The 22,097-nt window shown below is 33.0% G+C and overlaps 1 protein-coding gene across 1 annotated transcript in view; it reads right to left on the reverse strand.

The window, feature by feature from the left end:
• Window positions 1-22,097, reverse strand: part of LOC108735981 — a 132,295-nt gene that overhangs the window by 26,491 nt on the left and 83,707 nt on the right. The window contains exon 3 of the mRNA XM_018468224.2: window positions 2,149-2,967. Coding sequence (XP_018323726.1) covers window positions 2,149-2,407 — 259 coding nt within the window. The 5' untranslated portion in view covers window positions 2,408-2,967. The remainder of the gene's footprint in view (window positions 1-2,148; window positions 2,968-22,097) is intronic.

The raw sequence follows: 22,097 nt of genomic DNA on the forward strand, positions 1-22,097 counted from the left end.
TACAAAACTTTTGAAAATTTCCTAGCACTCATGCGTAAAATCTAAGATTATAAAATAGTTACCTATCATTCGGAATAAATTACATAAGCTCATAATCTTTTAATGCCATTTAAAACGTATGATAGATTATATTTTAAAATCGAAATTTTTTATATTGAAATTGTGAGTACCTCGTGGCTTCGTTCGCGTGTATTTTGTAAATAGAAATAGATAACAAATTGTTTATGTCTAAAAATTTTGCGTCAACTGACCAAGCATTTGATTACGTATATTTGATAGTCAAGTTTTTTTATACCTATTTTAACGATCGTCAATAAAATAAACGCGAATGGGAGGAATACTTATAAGAAGTATTTTATCATAGGTACGTGCGTGCGTACATATGTATCGATAGAAATCGAAATAAAATAAAAATTAAGCAATTTCATATACACCTAGTCATTTCACATAGAGATATCATTTCCTTATTATGTGTTACCTTAGTGGTGCCTAGGTACAATAAAAAAAACAATTTGTTGACCTCATTGTACGGTATGGGTACACTTTTGCAATATTTTCAGAAAAGCACACAGTATACACCCATTTTCCGATATTTTGAGAGCAACCTCAAAAAGTAAAAAAATAACATGCTTATTGATTTCCAAATAACAAAAATTTTTTTTTCGGAAAAATGATAAATAACTCGATCAGTATGATTACATCCGATTTCGTTGAAATTTTTGTATGCTGTACCAACCCCTCTTAGTTACGGGGGTTGGAAAAAAGTAAGTACAGCAACCAAACCCAATCCATAATTTCATATGTATATATACGAAACCACAATTAAGTTCTTTTGCAGGTGCACCAAATAAGGGTCAAGGTCACACAAAATCTTTTGAGAACCAGGGTAGTCCTTACTGAATATGTTAAATTAAATGAAATTAAAACCCTATTGTTGCATGATTTAATACTGTGAGTTAGTTTGGCTGTTTCACTTTCTTTTCCTTTTATAACTAATCCAACTTATATCCAAAATATACATTATACAGTCGCTTCAGTTTAATTTTGTAAAATTGGAGCATCTTTCTCTCTATTTAAACAGTTTGTAGAGTGTGAGAATTACAGTGACGTTCACAAGTTTTGCTCGCATATTTTTATAATTTTAAAAAAATTAATAAAACAAATACAGAAGTTTCTATTAGGGTAGTTTCAGCTAAATGTATGAATATTACCTTCCTTACTTTTGTTGTACCCTGCTTGTTTTGTAATTGTTTACTTTAAATTACTAAATTGAATAACGTACTTCATCAATTACTATTGAAAACATTTATCTTTTTCTTTCGCAGTACCTATTAATGTATCTTATGTTGTCGTATTCCTAATTGCAATTTAATAGCACTTTTCCAGATTTTTCGAGAGAAAATCTACTTGAACGCAAACCCCTTATAATTAGAAATTAATTATGCTTCAACGAATTCTCCGGATGAGTAAAAGGCTCTTATATTCTATATTTTTTATATTTATTCTCATAAGTAACTGTTCACTTTTCTAAAAATCGTATCAGATATGTCAACGTTACTATAATTTATTGAAGCTTCATGAAGCAATTGGTAGTATAACAATAAATGAGAGACACTCTAGAAACTTTTAAATAGAGAGAAATATGCAAATTTTATAAAGTATCATTACCTGCGACTAGCCGAGAAAAACAAGGGTATCTTTCTTTTCCTTGTGGTAGGTATATGGGTTAGTAGATTTATTGTTGCAATAATATATAATAAAGTAAAAGATTTACAATTTTTTACTTTATAATACAAAACCAGCAACCAGCTGAAAGGACTTTATTACCGAAATAATTATAAGTAGGTATCTGGATAGTTACCTAGGTCAGCTTTAGTTTTTAAAACCGTACCTATTTGAAAAAATTAAAATTGTAGATAACGAAAAGGAAAAAGGTACCAGGTAGGTAAGTGCTTTTCTACTTTTAACGATAAATGGGACTTGTGCTTTAATAAGTGAACGTTTTAGTACCGCTAATAAGACCTTGACTATTTCTTTTTTCGAACATTTCAGGTTATTTAATCTTAATAGGTTGTTGTGTTGTTGTTGTACCTACACCTATAACATTCTTCGTCTACTATTGAAAGCAAATAGTAAAGTTCAACATACCTTTAGCCCACCCAGTGACCACATTTCCCAAGTACGAAACTTTGTAAACGGGGTCCGGTCTAGAAATCGTTGCACTTCCGAATTTTTTCAACCTCAGTTTATTGAAAACCGCTTTGATCACTTTCTTCCCACAGTCTTTCGGTCTCTTGCAAGGCATCTCGCTCTGAAGAATTCCGAGTGTCGACGCCTTTTTCTGAACGAGCTCCTTAGGCGGAAAATCGACCACATCCACTGCAGCCATATCCGGCGCACCCTTCATCTGAATATTATGTATTTATATTTTAATAAACACAATAAACTAAACAAACTTTGTCACTTTTTTTATTATTATCCCATGTTACTATTCGCTTTAGGCCCGATCATTTTATGTTAAAGAACGCGACTACACTGTACTGTGAATTAGAATCTAGTAACTGTTCACTCGACTTCTACAACGACAATGATCAACGTAGACTGCCGACTGGTCAGAACAACTGGTATATAAAAGTAGTATGTAATGACTAGACACTAGCGACGATGTTGCTTTCCACTTCTCAGTCAGGTAGGTATTTACTACGATATAATATTATGTATGTATTGTATACACAACATACCATATGTGTATAAATATACATATATACATATACGTGCAACTTCCGTCAATTGTTTGGAGTTCGCTGCCGGTTTTATTAAGGTTTCCTTATCTTGACGGTCACATGATAACTCTTGATAATCACCAACGAGCCCATCGCCAGTCAGCTACTTCCACAGACACGCGATTATGATTTGGTTGTCGTGGATTTCCTCGAAATAACACTCTAGGTACCTCGATTTATAATTCTGAAAACAATAAGAGAAAATGTTATTATATTTTGCAACTAACACTATTAAGCATAGGCACTTTACACATACGAATTGAACAAGTAAATGTTGCGTATGTATGTTTATTGTAAGCTGACAAGAAGATATCAATCGGTGACCACATAAATGCAAATGTTTATTATCTCTCAGGTTTGACAGATACGTAAGTACATACGTCGAACTAATTTTTTGAACTTTTTTACAAATCAAAGGGAGCGAACCAAAATCAATAAAATGTATTAGTATATAGCAAATAAACAAGATAAAATATAAAAAAAGTAATAAAGGAAAGATAATGACACTCAATGATTCGTAATATCTTACTCCTCATTACGTAACAATTTAATGATAGAGAAGTAATTGTTTTTTTAACAATAGGATCAAAATTTATATGAACCTACCTAAATGCTTACTAGAAAACTGAAGCGACAAGGTATTTGTGGTGATTTATATAAATTAAGAGAAAAACGCAAGGAAGAGGGGGTATACTTTCTACGAAAAACTGGCTTCATTTTACGAATAAAAGTAAAATTCTAAATTAATAATAAATACTAATTTAGTTAAAAGAAAAGTTTATCTTCCCTAAAATCAATATTAGTTATAAAAGAGAAAATTATCTACTCTAAAATAAATATGAGTTAAAAGAGAAGATTATCTTTATTAAAATCAATAAGTGCAAATTATCAATTATTGGTGTATAATGTCAATGTCCGCTTTTTTTATAATCTCTTACAATTTCTCTTTTTACCTGACTCCTCCCAACATCATTAAAGACAGTACAACTGTAGGGATAAATATAAAGGGGCTAAAGATTAGTATGCTCAGATTTGCAGATGGTATAGCAGTATTAGCATCTAGTAAGGAGGAATTAGAGATAGCTCTAAATAAAATGGAAGAGGTTTTGACAAAACAGTATTGTATGAAAATAAATAAAAGTAAAACAAAAATACTGGTTTTTCAAGGGAGAAAAAAGTAAGGATATAAAAATAGGAGACCAAAAATTAGAAGAAGTGGCTGATTTTAGATGTCTAGGAAGTCAGATAAGTCAGGATTAAGTCAGAAGGAGTAATAGGGATACCTATAAAGCAGCAAACAGCGCAGGGTCGAGTCGCCTTCAGAAAAAAGAAGTCGCGTCTATGCTTGTGAACGGTTAATTTAAAAATTCGAAAAAGATTGTTAAATGTGTAAGTTTGGGGCGCGGCGCTGTACGGGTGCGAAACATAAACGGTGGACGCGGTGGAAAAGAATAGGTTAGAAGCGTTAGAAATGTGGTGTTACAGGCGACTGATGAGGATACCCTGGATAGAGAAGGTTAAAAAAGATGAGGTATTAGAAAGAATAGGAGAACAGAGGACTCCATGGAAGTCAATAAAAAATAGGTGGGATAAGTTGGTAGAACACCTCGGGCATGAAGGTCTAGTCAGAGGCATATTAGAGACAGAAACAGGAGTTAAGAGGACTAGAGGTGTGGCGGACAATTGCATAATATTTTTTGTAGATATTTCTTAGGCATTCTTTTTCATTATTTTACTTCAAATTCATTTCATTTCAAATATTATTTCAATTATTTTCAATTTCTGATCTTGTACGTACTTTGGTTTCCTTTCAATCTAAACTCTATTGTTCTCTTTTATCACTTTTACCTAGAATTCCAACTTCAACCATACCTGCATGCGCTCTCATACTAATATCTGGTTTTACCCTTAATTGCTATCTTTTGAACTCTATACTGCTTAATTCTACGTATTCCTACAAACTAGTGTCTTCACCATCTCTCTCACTACTTTTCCTTCTAGAACATTCTATCAAATTTAGTAACAACCCTGTTCTATAAATACTCTAAAAAATTCATATCATTACAGTTTCCCGTCTGCCACTTCTACCAACGTTCGTAAGTGCTTATATTATTCTCTACATTGTTGTCTTTGTTATTGTTATTGTTCTTTTTGCCACTTTGTTCTCGTTCGTATGTTTCACTCCTTGTGCCTTTTTGTTACTTGTGTTTTCTGTTGTTATAAATTGTTATTTGTTACTGTTAGTGTTTCCTTGATATTTAAATAATATCCACCAAAAGACACTAAAGAGGTAGACCTAGATTAGATTACTGTTCGAAAATAGTTAAAGATGTGGGATGTTCTTGCTTTAGGGAAATGCGAAGATTAACTCAGGATAGGAAAGAGTGGAGGTGCGTGTCCAAGGAGTCTTAGGACTGACGACCTTATGATGACGAACTCATCCCAAAAGTACGATATTTCCCATGATTTTAGGGACGAAAGCGCAGCATTCCGTCCCGGGTAAAAAAGTCGCATTTACTCATTATGAAACAGTTTTACCATCCTCCCGACGCAAAGGTTAAATACCGTTTTCTACCTGGGAGTTTAAGTTGCACTTTTTTCTCGATCCTGAAATCAGGAAAAACTCGTCCTTTCGAATACGCCACCCCCAACCGAAACTTTGACGTCTTCCCCTTCAGTTCGGATCGCAATTCACACTCTTAGTGCGTAATGATATACTATTTTTCCTCTTTCCATTGGTATATGTATGTATAGGTCAAGGTTTTCCAAATGTGCCTATATTTGATGAAATACCAGTGCTTCGCTGATTCGTATTATGAATAGATGACAGTTTAAAAAATATCATGATTGAAGCCAGGTGAATGCGATGGACTGTGTGAAATCAAGACCACCTTAATTCAGATAACCTACCGAAAATTTTGGGCGATCCGTGGACAACAAAACATTTCTTTTACGTACTGAAGTTGGATTAAGATGGTTCACAGTTTTATGCTATAATTTAAGGTACAGTACTGTTTATCTTGGTCTGTATTAATTTGGAAAAGCATTTGTGATTTTTTTCACGAGTTAGGCATCTAATTTCCTACTACGTGTTTGCAGTTCCGTTGCTATATTTAACACTCCAGTGTATTGAGCTCCCACATCCAACGCAAATAAATGAACCTGTAAATTTGGCCGCTCTGCTGGTAATTTAAAAATAAAATTTTTCCTTTAGGGTTTTCTTCTTTAAGCTCTTCATAATAACCTTCATCGATTAATTAAGGCCAACTTTGTGAAGCCATTCATAGATCCAAAATGAGCAATTGAATAATTGTTTATTTCGTTAGCAACAGGAACGAGCCTATGATACTTTAGTACATACAGGGTGGCCCAAAAAGTTCGCAATATGCTCATTGCGGCTAAACTGAAAGATTAATCAAAAATTTTTTTAAAGCATTTGAATATTGCCGCGATTGTTTTCATAGCGATATTTTGGCATTCTGAACAACTTTTTCCTATAACTTTTATCGATTGTAGTGATATTTCACATGACAGCCATTTAAATGAAACCTTATTTTTTCTATTTTTGAACAGTCTGTACAATATATCAAATTTGGATAATACAGATGATTTTGTATTAAAACAGCAAACGCGTTTTGTTTGAAAATTTTTTCCATTAAACTTAAAGTTTGGCCCCAACGAGCAAATTGCGTACTTTTTAGGCCACCCTGTATATTCAAATTTTAGTAACTTCAGTGCACAACAATCTAATGACACTATTGCAGGTTTTCGTTCTTATTCTTGTATAAATGTACACTAATATACTATGTACATCATTTTTATGAGTACGCAACACATCCATATAAATAACTAATACCTTCTTAAAATTCAGAAAAAAGACAAGAGAATTAGCTCTCGGTGTTTATATTATATAAAAGTTACCTCTAAATTTTTTATTGCATTAAAAAAAAATTCGTATTGGCGCACTTTCGAGAACGGGAAATGTCACAGTTTCAAAAATATTTTCCTTTACGATAAAAAATCCCTTTCCCTTTTAATATCATAACTAACATTTAGCTATAATTTTGTACTTCAAAGAAAATATAAATGTATCACTCATACTTATGGTTACATAATCGGTCTCAAATTGTAAATTCAATTGTTTAAGTAATTGTACACTTTTAACTCTTTCAACACATGGTTTCTAATTTCTAATAATAAATAACTTAGTTAAATATTTGACGAGTTTTATTACCAGTTACTTATGTATTTTGTATCTGTACACTGGAAAAGCTCTTTATCATTTTTTACAATCCAAATTATCACGTGGTGACACTAAATGTATCATCATATTTCTTATAGAAAAATCTCAGAATGTGAACAACAAATACACCATCTCAAACAATGAAAATTTAATGAGCAATAACTACAAAATTTTTTAAGAAAAGTAATTGTGTAAACTGTTTAGTTAAGTTTCTATGGAATAATTAAATATTGAACATAGTATTGTTTACTGTAGGGATTTTCTTTAAGAGTTCCGTGTTGGTAACTATNACTTTTTCAAAACACATCAGCATACAAAATACTTTTCACAAATATTGATTATTACAAACTCGTGTCTGTTTATTGTGACATTAGATAAAATCATATTTTTTTTCTATAAATTCACAGAATCTTGTAAAATCGTTATAAAAATATAAACAAAAACAGTAAATGAAATTTATTTTATTACTTTGAATGCTCAAAATATTATTGTGTATTAACATTTTTATAATGTTCTTGCGTATATAATAATCATGATATTTATATTATTGACAAGTATTGATTTGGTAAACAAACGAAAAGAAAACAAACAATGAATCTAATCTTATTAAAATGTGCATCAATTACAATATATTACAAGTAGATTAGGGAATCTTTACGTAACAGTATACATAATATATGCATTTATTTTAATAAAAGAAATGGCAGACGATTTTGGTATCCTGAACCTGACGTTTGCAAACACAGAATAACCAGATACACCCCTTGACCCCTACATTGTTTTGTCGAAATTTCAAATCGCCCCAAACCCTTCACTACATACTTAGATACAGAGATTATATTTTAAATTCATTTGATTGCCAGTCGATAGAATTCGATTAAGATTGACCAGAACAATTGAGAAACGGACCCTTTAATAGATATCGAACATCATCAATAATACAGTCAAGTTCTATGATAGATAAATTCACTCCAATGTGATTGGTATGTTCACTACATCAATGTTTTTCAACCTTCTAATTGTACGATAAAAATAAGAATATATATATATATCTAGCAAGAATAAAAAGTCATCTAGAAATTATGTATCATTATATTAGATTACGGTAGGTAGCAGTCCTACCTCGCCCCCTAAATATTTTATGAAGTATATATACATATATAATTGTTCTTTTTCCCTTTTCGGAAAGTAATATAATAGGAATGAATGTGACTGCAACTCCTTGGAAATGGATAATCTAAAATATTGGATCGATATTGTTTTCTGGGTTAAATGTCATGCTCCATAGAATTTTGAAGTTCAAATTGAAATCAGCACCACTTATTGTACTTTTAGCAAGGAACTACGACAAAACAATATCGAACTACACGATATTCTGGTCTGATAATAAATGCGTATAATCCAAAATTCTTAGAAAACGATTAGAGAAACTTCACTTATTAGATGAATCCAAAGCTAAAGAAACTATGGATTCAATTTTTTTCTCTTATTAGGATGTGTAAAAGATCAGCAACAAAATGGGTTTGTAAATATTCTGATATAAAATGATATTCTGATATAAAATTATTTGAAACCCTATTTTGGCTCTGATCTTTCACGCTAAATAAACTGTTTTGGCATCAGTGTTTTTTTCCCAATTAAAACGGGTGACAAAGGCGAATAAGGAAGCATATAGAAGAATTATTTATTGCTGAACTGAAGAAACTGTAACAGAAAGATAGAAAAGCTTATATCTTAATCACTTCAAACAGAAAAATATGAATCATACTTAATCTTCGCAGCCGGTGATATAGTGCAAACTGCACTATTAGTTTAGAAAAAAAAATCTAAAAACATGGGCGTCTGCAAGGTTTTCTTAAAAAATATTTTATACTTAAGTAAATGTAGAAAATTACTTAAATAGGTACTACAAAAAGTATTTGTTTGAAAAACGTATTTTGAAAATACGTATTTTATATTTCGCATTTAAAATACAAAAGAGAAATCTATTTTGTATTTTATATTCGAAATAACATCTCTAGGTATTATACGGTCTCCAACGGCGAGTTTGTTATGTGCCGGTGCCGGGCAGCCGAGGCATGAATTCACTTTACATATATTTATACGTTCTTCATTTAGGCTGTTTTATTATTTACGTTACAGCAACTATCATTTTAAATATTTTTTGTTTACAGTGTCTTATATTTATTTGCCTCAGATTATTGCTGATGTTTAAATAAATTAGGAGGATACGTAACACGTATCCCTATCAATTTAAGTTTTCTGTATCTCGGAAAAATAATGTTTTATGCTTCATTATTTTTCATATGACACGCAGATAAATTAACATTGAAATTACATGATAATGCGTCAATGTTTTAATACCTATGTACGTACAAACACATTTACTATGTTATTGCATTATTGCAAAAGCAGCAACATAAGTCACTATTTAATTGATGGCATAATTTGTAAACTAACCTCGGGTAAACTAGTTGAACAGCATTCTATTGCGAATCAGTTAAATTAGAAGTTGATTTGCTGATTATGATTAAGAAACACGAAAGAAAACTACGTTTCAATAACGCATTATGAAAGAACCCTACATACATGTATCGAAGAAGCTCAAAAACAAATACAAACAAATTAAAATTAAAAGTTTCTAAAATAAGTCTTTAAAAATTTTTAAAATGGTTTAATATTAATTTCCTTGTATATTTAATATCAAAACTGATTCACAGAATGAAATTTAAGAACGTTGGGAATTGGGGAAAAAATACAACGTGTAATTATAGAACACGCCACTGAAGTGAAACTTCTTCAAACACACAAACATACCGGGATAGGGGTTAAGGAATTGGTTTAATGGTATTATTTGTACACTATGCTTCGCACGGGTGCAATGCTGATAGTAAATATACTATAGAATGTCTTTATATACAACAATCACAGCTTTTTTGTCATTAGACAATACAAACCGGCCGGTACCGCCGCAACCGCTATGTCCCTGCATTTTAAGTCTGTAATATCTTCGAAAATATTCATTTAAATTACATGCTGTAAAGGGCCATATTGATCTATATTAAATGCACAATGTATTTAAAAGTACTTAATTGGATAAGGATTAATGCTGTATTGCTTAAAATCGCTTCGTAAATAAGCCATTATTTCTCCTAAAAAGTAAAGGATAAAAAATAGTTATTGTGGGTTATCCCTGAGAGATAGACATATACCATCGCGGACTTTTTTGTAGACCTTTTTAAGATGTACAATACTGCAGTATATTATTTTGATCTATCTAGTAGAGTTCAGTCAGCGTTTGCAACGTAAGTGCAAAAAATGTGTTTATTTACGACATCACATTACAAACCTCTAAAATTATCAGTGTTTCTCTACTATAATATGCATGTATTAAACATATAAACCTTCCTCTTGAATTACTCTATCCTTTAAAAAAAATCGCATTAAAATCCGTTGCGTAGTTTTAAAGATCTAAGCATACATAGGGACAGACAGCAGAGGAAATGCGTTGCATGATTTCGTTACATAGCAACTCGCATGAAACGAACTTAACCTACCGTGCGTAAAGTTTCACTTCAAAAATTAATAGCATTTCTTGAGTATAGTTTTGATAATGTTTTAACAATCCGAAACCTTGTGAGAGAATTACCTGACCTCTAGTGATAATATTTTGAAACAAGGCAGGGGTCATTTTGATAGAAAATGAGGAAAAGGCAGATAGGTGGATAGAATATTTAAAGAACTGTTACGTAGATCAAGAGGAAGATAATGTGGAAATACTATAGATGAACTAGAATCTCCCATAATGAAAGAAAAGTTTAGTTTAGCATTGAAAAACATAAAGAATAATAAGGCACACGCAAAATAATAGGTCAGAGATCATATGTTTAGGCTAGTTAGTCACCTATACGAGTCAAGTCCCAAAGGGTTATAAACACAACGTACCTACTAGTAGACATACCACAAAAGATAGGCGCGGATAGATGCAAAAAAAAATAGAATAGTTAGCTTAACTTTCCATGCTTCAAAAGGCTTAACGAGAATGCCACAGGGAAGGATAGAAAAAAAGGCGGAAGAATTACTAGAGACAGCACAACTTGGCTTTAGAAGAAATAGGGAAACTCGGGAAGTTTACAGATAACTAGAGCAAACCATAGAAAAAGGAAAGAGCAGATACATAGAATTCGTAGATTTAGAAAAAGCTTTTAGCAATGTTGAAAGGAACAAGATAAAAAAAGGTATACTTAAAAATGTAGGGCTCAGATACAGAGATAGAAAAGTGATACTTAGTAGTTTGTATAAAGAACAACAAGTATTAGTTACAGAACTTGAGCAACAACATAGAGAAAAAAGTACTGTTTAGTAGGGAGTCAGACAAAATTACACACTGTCACCACTACTACTTTTTAATCTATATATCGAAGGCGCGATAAACATTAAAAACAGAACAACTGTTGGGATAGAAGTAGGGATAAAAGATTACAATATTAGCTTCTAGCGTGGATGAGTTAGAAGAGAAGATATTAGTCTTAAATAAAATAGAAGCGATATAGATAAAACCATACCTACTGTATAGAAATAAATAACAGTAAAATAAAAATACTGGTATGGTAGGGAAAAAAGGAGCTTTTGTCGAGTGTGGCTATTTAAGAAGTCAGACAATTTAGGGTGGAAGAAGCAGTACAGATAGAAAACAGAGGATAGCGTAAAGTAGAGTCGCCCTTCACAAAAAGACGTCACTTCTATCCTCACGAACGGTTAATTTAGAAATTAGCAAAATATTTTTAAAGCTGTATGTCTGGAGCACGGCGTTGTGAAATGTGAACGGTCGACGCGGCGGAAAAGGTTAGAAGCGTTTGAAATGTGGTGATACTGTAGATAGAGAAGGTTAGAAATGAGAAGGTATTAAAAAGAGGAGAACAGAGGGCGCTATGGAAGTCAATAGACGAGATACCTTCTCAAGTATAATATACTAGTTAAAGACATATTAGAAGCAGAAACAGAAGATATAGGAAGAGAGGTAAATCTAGATTAGATTACTGTTCACAAATAGTTACGGATGTGGGACGTTATAATTGTCACATATTCCTGTAAAGCAGGGATAGGAGAAAACTGTGAGCATACTAATATAGCGCTTCTGTAGTATCATCATCATAACGTCGTCAGTCCTAAGACTGGTTGGAAACGCACCTCCACTCTTTCTTATTTTGAGTTACTCTTCGCATTTTTTTTATCCCTTAACCACGCTGCTTTATTCAGCATGCGATTCCCTACTGCATCTATTTAACTCCCTCTAAAGCTTGCTACTTATCTCAAAAAAACCTTTTATTGATCATAACCTTATTACAAATTATAGAGCATTATTTTTTACAAAACGAGCTCTACAGCGTTATAGAAATACATATTTAATTTTTTTTTTAATGTAATTAGTATTAAATTTTGTCATGATGATTATCTGAAATTTATTAGTAAGGTTTTATAAAGTCATAGTACATATTGCGTAATTTTTATTTCTTATAAGCGAATCTAGGTATGTGCAATATTACGCATGTATAGATACTAAATTCTAAAAACCTCTAGAAATAACGTTCACTGCTGTGTCTGCAATTAGAATAACGATTATGATTTTTATGAAGAAGATAAGAAATAAACACTTATTATGAGAAGACGCGCTTACGTTACGTATTTCAAGGAGGTGGATATCGAGGAATATATTACACCATTATTATCTGTCACATGGATATTGCAAACAATCACGTTTTCATGTACTTGTGAATCACTTAAAAAATCAAAACAGACCGTTTTCTGGCTTGTACGTAGTTTGTATTTCAAATTCTTATTCACACTTATAAAGATATAAGAATAGAGCGTGCCTTTTACATTTAACCTGGGAAGGAGGAGTGTAAGAGAATGCTGCTCAGAAGCCTTAGAGCAGCGGTCGGCAACCTGTTTGTTCTTAAGGGCGCAATATTGAATTTGAAAATCACCGAGGGCGCATATTTTACAGATAATCAACAGGTATAAATAGGCATTAAAAAAAACAGGCTTTTTATAACTTTATTTTGTTGGTGTTATACATAATGATACATATAATTCAGTGTGAAACTTGGGTGTCCATGTTTTCAGCTAATTTCTTATAATTGGGGATATATTTAGAGTTCCCGGTCCTTAAACAATTATCTAAATGTGAGTCATTAAGCTTTGTTCGGTATTTTGATTTCAAATATTTCATATTTGAGAACAAAGACTCGCAATTGTATGTTGTTGCACAATATGAATAAATATTTAGCGTACATTTCCTTAAAACAGAATACTTATTTTCATCGACTAAGTTCCAAAACATTTTATCATTACTATGCGCTTTTAAAATAATATCACTTTGCAAGTTTATTATTTCTGATTCGCCGTTTGACAAGAGTAAGTAAATCGCTCTGGCTATCATACATTTACATTAGTCCAGCGAGGGCGCATTAAAAACCGATCGGGGGCGCCGCATTGCCCACCCCTGCCTTAGAGCCTTATCGGAAATATATTTCTTAATTAGAATAGAACAGAAAATAAAGAGATTTCATTTACCTATCTCTTTTTATTTCGAGCATGTACAGTTGACAGTCAGCTGTGCCATTAAATAAAGATAGAGAGGTTTCCACTATTTTGAACTAACTGGGGCAGTATGGGATTTACCCACACTAATTGTATTCTCTATGATTCTAAGCGTATTATTCCTATGATAGAAGCCTCTTGTCTATTATTTACATATTGACAATTATTTATAAAGAAAAATATAGGAGCCAAAAATACATAGGGACGTACAATGTACAGCGCTAGCCGTAAGAGCGTCACCAAATTGCAAGTAAGTCGCTGCGCAGTAAGACAGTGCGCACCTGTTATGACGTACAGGCCAGATTTTAGTCGCGTAGACTGTAGACAATGCCGAAATTGATGCGCAGTCGCTCATTGCGCGGCGGTTCTTTAGTTTTCTAACTTTTTTTATTCATGACGCTTTTCATAGTCATTTTCTTAGAATTGGTTAAGTTTTTGCTCCTTTTATGTAAATGTAAATCACAATACTCGAGTATATGCAGTGGGCATGCTCACCTACAAAAATTGACGTCACACTGGCAGTCCTCTCATCTACTCTATTATGTCTCTACGTTTACACCACTTACGAGGGTGGATTGATAAGTTTCCGGCCTGACCAAGAAAAACAAGGTTTTTAAAAATTTTTTTTTTTTATTTCTCAACATAATCTCCTCCAAGGCTGATACATTTCTCATAGCGGTGTTCCAGTCTATTAATGCCATCTCTATAGACTGATTCGTCAAGCTCCTCAAAATAACCATTTACAGCTTCGATTACTTCTTCATTGTCCGCAAATCTCTTACCGCCAAGCCATTTTTTGAGATTAGGGAACAGAAAATAGTCACTCGGGGCTAGGTCTGGAGAGTAAGGAGGGTGCGGCATCAATTCAAACTTTAGATCGTTGATTTTAGCCGTCGCAACGATTGACGTGTGCGCTGGTGCGTTATCGTGATGAAACAAGATTTTTTTCTTCGCCAGATGAGGTCGTTTAATTTTCACCTCGTGGCTCAAACGTTGCAATAAGTCTGCGTAGTATTGACCAGTGATAGTATTACCCTTTGCAAGGTAATCAATGTATATAATACCTCTTGCATCCCAAAAAACAGTAGCCATAACCTTGTTCGCCGAAAAAATTGTTTTTGCCTTCTTTGGAGTTGGTTCCCCTGGTCCAATCCACTGTTTAGACTGTTCTTTGGTTTCAGGAGTGTAGTGGTGGACCCACGTTTCGTCAACGGTTACGAATCGACGCAAAAATTCGCTTGGATTACGCTTATACAATGACAAATTTGCGGTAGAAATGTTTTTTCGAATCAATTTTTGGTCGACTGTTAGCAAACGCGGCACCCATCTTGCACAGAGCTTTTCCATATGCAAATGTTGGTGCAAAATATGTTGCACACGTTCATATGACATCTTACAGGTCTCAGCTATCTCACGCACTTTCAATCTGCGGTCTCCCAGCACTATTTGATGAATTTTTTCGATCATATCTGGAGTTGTGACCTCAACGGGGCGTCCTGAGCGAGGCCCATCAGAGGTGCTCACACGACCCTTTTTAAACTCGGAAACCCACTGCTTAACGGTTGAATATGACGGGGAGGATGTCCCCAGTGTTGAGTCCATCTCTTTTTTAATTTCCTTCGGCGTTAACCCCTTCAAATAAAAGTATTTGATGACAGCACGATTTTCCTGCTTTTCCATTTTTACGAAAACCACAGAGGCGTCTTGTTCAGCGTGCTGTCAAACCTACACTAGCAAGGAGATCGGGCTGAAACTATAGCTACAAGCTATCCAAGGATGGTACTATAGAATGTCACCTCAAGGTAGGCCTAGTGGCGTCATCTCTTGGTTAGGCCGGAAACTTATCAATCCACCCTCGTATATGTACATCACGTTTCAATTTTTTGATATCAGTTTTCGGAAGTTCTCAGCGTTTGGCCGCTTCTGTAAGCTAACGGCCAAAGCTTCTTACAGTAAAAACAATAGCTACTCGTTAAAATTAGATATTATTACTATGCAAAAAGAATTAGAAAAAAAAATACCATCTGCGGTTGTGGCAAGAAAGAAACATAAAAAAGTACGAAGTATTCGACATTTGTGAAATTTTTACTAAACGTAAAATTCGATTTTATAGGTGACCGCAGGAGTTAGATAAGCCGAATATGTGCAAATGCATATTTTATGTTATATGTAAAATTTTACCTGATTCGTAAAGTAAGCAGTGAACTTGCCGATTTCAATAATTAGTCGAATATTGGAAGAGAAGTTAAGATAACCTAATCTTACATTACATTACAATATACAATAATATTTTAACATATTTTTTGAATATTATTGTATACTCATTATACAGAAGTTTTGACTTCACCATTTTCTTATCTTACGTATTAAAAAATAATAATATTTAAGAAAACGTTTAATTTATAATAACAACGATGTCTTACATCTGCTTGGTTCTTTAACAAAGAAAATGAATGGTTCCTAAGTTATCACAATGGTATCTAATATAATATCATAGAGTTAGTACAAACGGTGTAATAATAATAAAATGGGTTAAAATGTAAATTAAAATTAAATTACGCTGTATACTTACTACTGCTCTACAAAAAACTGCATATTAAGCAAAGAAGTTACAGTTACGGAAACATTAAACAACTTTCTCTGTACAACAACATGCGTGCATATTACACGCTTCGTAACTTTCTAGGTAAAAATGCAACAGAGTGAAGAATTTGCAGTAACCACTTACAAATATCACTGACATTTCGAGAAACAGGTGCTATTAATGACACTTAAGCAATAAAAATGAAATTTACATGAGCATTGAGCAGACATTTCAAAAAAAGAAAAATATCAGATATTTATAAGAAGTTTGTATAGTTATCCAATAGTGAGTCATAACTAAGTACAAAAATAAGTTTCTTTTTTAGCAGTTTTTTTAAATGAACTAAAGAAGATTACATACTAGGCGATTTCGTCCATAACTCTATTATTATACATTTAATAAAAAAAAATGTTTTTATAAANTGAAAATACGTATTTTATATTTCGCATTTAAAATACAAAAGAGAAATCTATTTTGTATTTTATATTCGAAATAACATCTCTAGGTATTATACGGTCTCCAACGGCGAGTTTGTTATGTGCCGGTGCCGGGCAGCCGAGGCATGAATTCACTTTACATATATTTATACGTTCTTCATTTAGGCTGTTTTATTATTTACGTTACAGCAACTATCATTTTAAATATTTTTTGTTTACAGTGTCTTATATTTATTTGCCTCAGATTATTGCTGATGTTTAAATAAATTAGGAGGATACGTAACACGTATCCCTATCAATTTAAGTTTTCTGTATCTCGGAAAAATAATGTTTTATGCTTCATTATTTTTCATATGACACGCAGATAAATTAACATTGAAATTACATGATAATGCGTCAATGTTTTAATACCTATGTACGTACAAACACATTTACTATGTTATTGCATTATTGCAAAAGCAGCAACATAAGTCACTATTTAATTGATGGCATAATTTGTAAACTAACCTCGGGTAAACTAGTTGAACAGCATTCTATTGCGAATCAGTTAAATTAGAAGTTGATTTGCTGATTATGATTAAGAAACACGAAAGAAAACTACGTTTCAATAACGCATTATGAAAGAACCCTACATACATGTATCGAAGAAGCTCAAAAACAAATACAAACAAATTAAAATTAAAAGTTTCTAAAATAAGTCTTTAAAAATTTTTAAAATGGTTTAATATTAATTTCCTTGTATATTTAATATCAAAACTGATTCACAGAATGAAATTTAAGAACGTTGGGAATTGGGGAAAAAATACAACGTGTAATTATAGAACACGCCACTGAAGTGAAACTTCTTCAAACACACAAACATACCGGGATAGGGGTTAAGGAATTGGTTTAATGGTATTATTTGTACACCATGCTTCGCACGGGTGCAATGTTTATACTAAATACACTATAAAATGTCTATATACAGCAATCACAGCTTTTTTGTCATTACACAATACAAACCGGCCTCCCGGCCGGTACCGCCGCAACCGCTATGTCCCTGCCTTTTAAGTCTGTAATATCTTCGAAAATATTCATTTAAATTACATGCTGTAAAGGGCCTTATTGATCTATATTGAATGTACAATGTATTTAAAAGTATTTAATTAGATAAGGATTAATGCGGTATTGCTTAAAATCGCTTCGTAAATAAGCCAGTAAAGGATAAAAAATAGTTATTGTGGGTTATCCCTGAGAGATAGACATATACCATCGCGGACTTTTTTGTAGACCTTTTTAAGATGTACAATACTGCAGTATATTATTTTGATCTATCTAGTAGAGTTCAGTCAGCGTTTGCAACGTAAGTGCAAAAAATGTGTTTATTTACGACATCACATTACAAACCTCTAAAATTATCAGTGTTTCTCTACTATAATATGCATGTATTAAACATATAAACCTTCCTCTTGAATTACTCTATCCTTTAAAAAAAATCGCATTAAAATCCGTTGCGTAGTTTTAAAGATCTAAGCATACATAGGGACAGACAGCAGAGGAAATGCGTTGCATGATTTCGTTACATAGCAACTCGCATGAAACGAACTTAACCTACCGTGCGTAAAGTTTCACTTCAAAAATTAATAGCATTTCTTGAGTATAGTTTTGATAATGTTTTAACAATCCGAAACCTTGTGAGAGAATTACCTGACCTCTAGTGATAATATTTTGAAACAAGGCAGGGGTCATTTTGATAGAAAATGAGGAAAAGGCAGATAGGTGGATAGAATATTTAAAGAACTGTTACGTAGATCAAGAGGAAGATAATGTGGAAATACTATAGATGAACTAGAATCTCCCATAATGAAAGAAAAGTTTAGTTTAGCATTGAAAAACATAAAGAATAATAAGGCACACGCAAAATAATAGGTCAGAGATCATATGTTTAGGCTAGTTAGTCACCTATACGAGTCAAGTCCCAAAGGGTTATAAACACAACGTACCTACTAGTAGACATACCACAAAAGATAGGCGCGGATAGATGCAAAAAAAAATAGAATAGTTAGCTTAACTTTCCATGCTTCAAAAGGCTTAACGAGAATGCCACAGGGAAGGATAGAAAAAAAGGCGGAAGAATTACTAGAGACAGCACAACTTGGCTTTAGAAGAAATAGGGAAACTCGGGAAGTTTACAGATAACTAGAGCAAACCATAGAAAAAGGAAAGAGCAGATACATAGAATTCGTAGATTTAGAAAAAGCTTTTAGCAATGTTGAAAGGAACAAGATAAAAAAAGGTATACTTAAAAATGTAGGGCTCAGATACAGAGATAGAAAAGTGATACTTAGTAGTTTGTATAAAGAACAACAAGTATTAGTTACAGAACTTGAGCAACAACATAGAGAAAAAAGTACTGTTTAGTAGGGAGTCAGACAAAATTACACACTGTCACCACTACTACTTTTTAATCTATATATCGAAGGCGCGATAAACATTAAAAACAGAACAACTGTTGGGATAGAAGTAGGGATAAAAGATTACAATATTAGCTTCTAGCGTGGATGAGTTAGAAGAGAAGATATTAGTCTTAAATAAAATAGAAGCGATATAGATAAAACCATACCTACTGTATAGAAATAAATAACAGTAAAATAAAAATACTGGTATGGTAGGGAAAAAAGGAGCTTTTGTCGAGTGTGGCTATTTAAGAAGTCAGACAATTTAGGGTGGAAGAAGCAGTACAGATAGAAAACAGAGGATAGCGTAAAGTAGAGTCGCCCTTCACAAAAAGACGTCACTTCTATCCTCACGAACGGTTAATTTAGAAATTAGCAAAATATTTTTAAAGCTGTATGTCTGGAGCACGGCGTTGTGAAATGTGAACGGTCGACGCGGCGGAAAAGGTTAGAAGCGTTTGAAATGTGGTGATACTGTAGATAGAGAAGGTTAGAAATGAGAAGGTATTAAAAAGAGGAGAACAGAGGGCGCTATGGAAGTCAATAGACGAGATACCTTCTCAAGTATAATATACTAGTTAAAGACATATTAGAAGCAGAAACAGAAGATATAGGAAGAGAGGTAAATCTAGATTAGATTACTGTTCACAAATAGTTACGGATGTGGGACGTTATAATTGTCACATATTCCTGTAAAGCAGGGATAGGAGAAAACTGTGAGCATACTAATATAGCGCTTCTGTAGTATCATCATCATAACGTCGTCAGTCCTAAGACTGGTTGGAAACGCACCTCCACTCTTTCTTATTTTGAGTTACTCTTCGCATTTTTTTTATCCCTTAACCACGCTGCTTTATTCAGCATGCGATTCCCTACTGCATCTATTTAACTCCCTCTAAAGCTTGCTACTTATCTCAAAAAAACCTTTTATTGATCATAACCTTATTACAAATTATAGAGCATTATTTTTTACAAAACGAGCTCTACAGCGTTATAGAAATACATATTTAATTTTTTTTTTAATGTAATTAGTATTAAATTTTGTCATGATGATTATCTGAAATTTATTAGTAAGGTTTTATAAAGTCATAGTACATATTGCGTAATTTTTATTTCTTATAAGCGAATCTAGGTATGTGCAATATTACGCATGTATAGATACTAAATTCTAAAAACCTCTAGAAATAACGTTCACTGCTGTGTCTGCAATTAGAATAACGATTATGATTTTTATGAAGAAGATAAGAAATAAACACTTATTATGAGAAGACGCGCTTACGTTACGTATTTCAAGGAGGTGGATATCGAGGAATATATTACACCATTATTATCTGTCACATGGATATTGCAAACAATCACGTTTTCATGTACTTGTGAATCACTTAAAAAATCAAAACAGACCGTTTTCTGGCTTGTACGTAGTTTGTATTTCAAATTCTTATTCACACTTATAAAGATATAAGAATAGAGCGTGCCTTTTACATTTAACCTGGGAAGGAGGAGTGTAAGAGAATGCTGCTCAGAAGCCTTAGAGCAGCGGTCGGCAACCTGTTTGTTCTTAAGGGCGCAATATTGAATTTGAAAATCACCGAGGGCGCATATTTTACAGATAATCAACAGGTATAAATAGGCATTAAAAAAAACAGGCTTTTTATAACTTTATTTTGTTGGTGTTATACATAATGATACATATAATTCAGTGTGAAACTTGGGTGTCCATGTTTTCAGCTAATTTCTTATAATTGGGGATATATTTAGAGTTCCCGGTCCTTAAACAATTATCTAAATGTGAGTCATTAAGCTTTGTTCGGTATTTTGATTTCAAATATTTCATATTTGAGAACAAAGACTCGCAATTGTATGTTGTTGCACAATATGAATAAATATTTAGCGTACATTTCCTTAAAACAGAATACTTATTTTCATCGACTAAGTTCCAAAACATTTTATCATTACTATGCGCTTTTAAAATAATATCACTTTGCAAGTTTATTATTTCTGATTCGCCGTTTGACAAGAGTAAGTAAATCGCTCTGGCTATCATACATTTACATTAGTCCAGCGAGGGCGCATTAAAAACCGATCGGGGGCGCCGCATTGCCCACCCCTGCCTTAGAGCCTTATCGGAAATATATTTCTTAATTAGAATAGAACAGAAAATAAAGAGATTTCATTTACCTATCTCTTTTTATTTCGAGCATGTACAGTTGACAGTCAGCTGTGCCATTAAATAAAGATAGAGAGGTTTCCACTATTTTGAACTAACTGGGGCAGTATGGGATTTACCCACACTAATTGTATTCTCTATGATTCTAAGCGTATTATTCCTATGATAGAAGCCTCTTGTCTATTATTTACATATTGACAATTATTTATAAAGAAAAATATAGGAGCCAAAAATACATAGGGACGTACAATGTACAGCGCTAGCCGTAAGAGCGTCACCAAATTGCAAGTAAGTCGCTGCGCAGTAAGACAGTGCGCACCTGTTATGACGTACAGGCCAGATTTTAGTCGCGTAGACTGTAGACAATGCCGAAATTGATGCGCAGTCGCTCATTGCGCGGCGGTTCTTTAGTTTTCTAACTTTTTTTATTCATGACGCTTTTCATAGTCATTTTCTTAGAATTGGTTAAGTTTTTGCTCCTTTTATGTAAATGTAAATCACAATACTCGAGTATATGCAGTGGGCATGCTCACCTACAAAAATTGACGTCACACTGGCAGTCCTCTCATCTACTCTATTATGTCTCTACGTTTACACCACTTACGAGGGTGGATTGATAAGTTTCCGGCCTGACCAAGAAAAACAAGGTTTTTAAAAATTTTTTTTTTTTATTTCTCAACATAATCTCCTCCAAGGCTGATACATTTCTCATAGCGGTGTTCCAGTCTATTAATGCCATCTCTATAGACTGATTCGTCAAGCTCCTCAAAATAACCATTTACAGCTTCGATTACTTCTTCATTGTCCGCAAATCTCTTACCGCCAAGCCATTTTTTGAGATTAGG

The sequence above is a fragment of the Agrilus planipennis genome, unplaced genomic scaffold, assembly GCF_000699045.2.
Source record: "Agrilus planipennis isolate EAB-ADULT unplaced genomic scaffold, Apla_2.0 scaffold4, whole genome shotgun sequence".
Lineage (NCBI taxonomy): Eukaryota > Metazoa > Arthropoda > Insecta > Coleoptera > Buprestidae > Agrilus > Agrilus planipennis.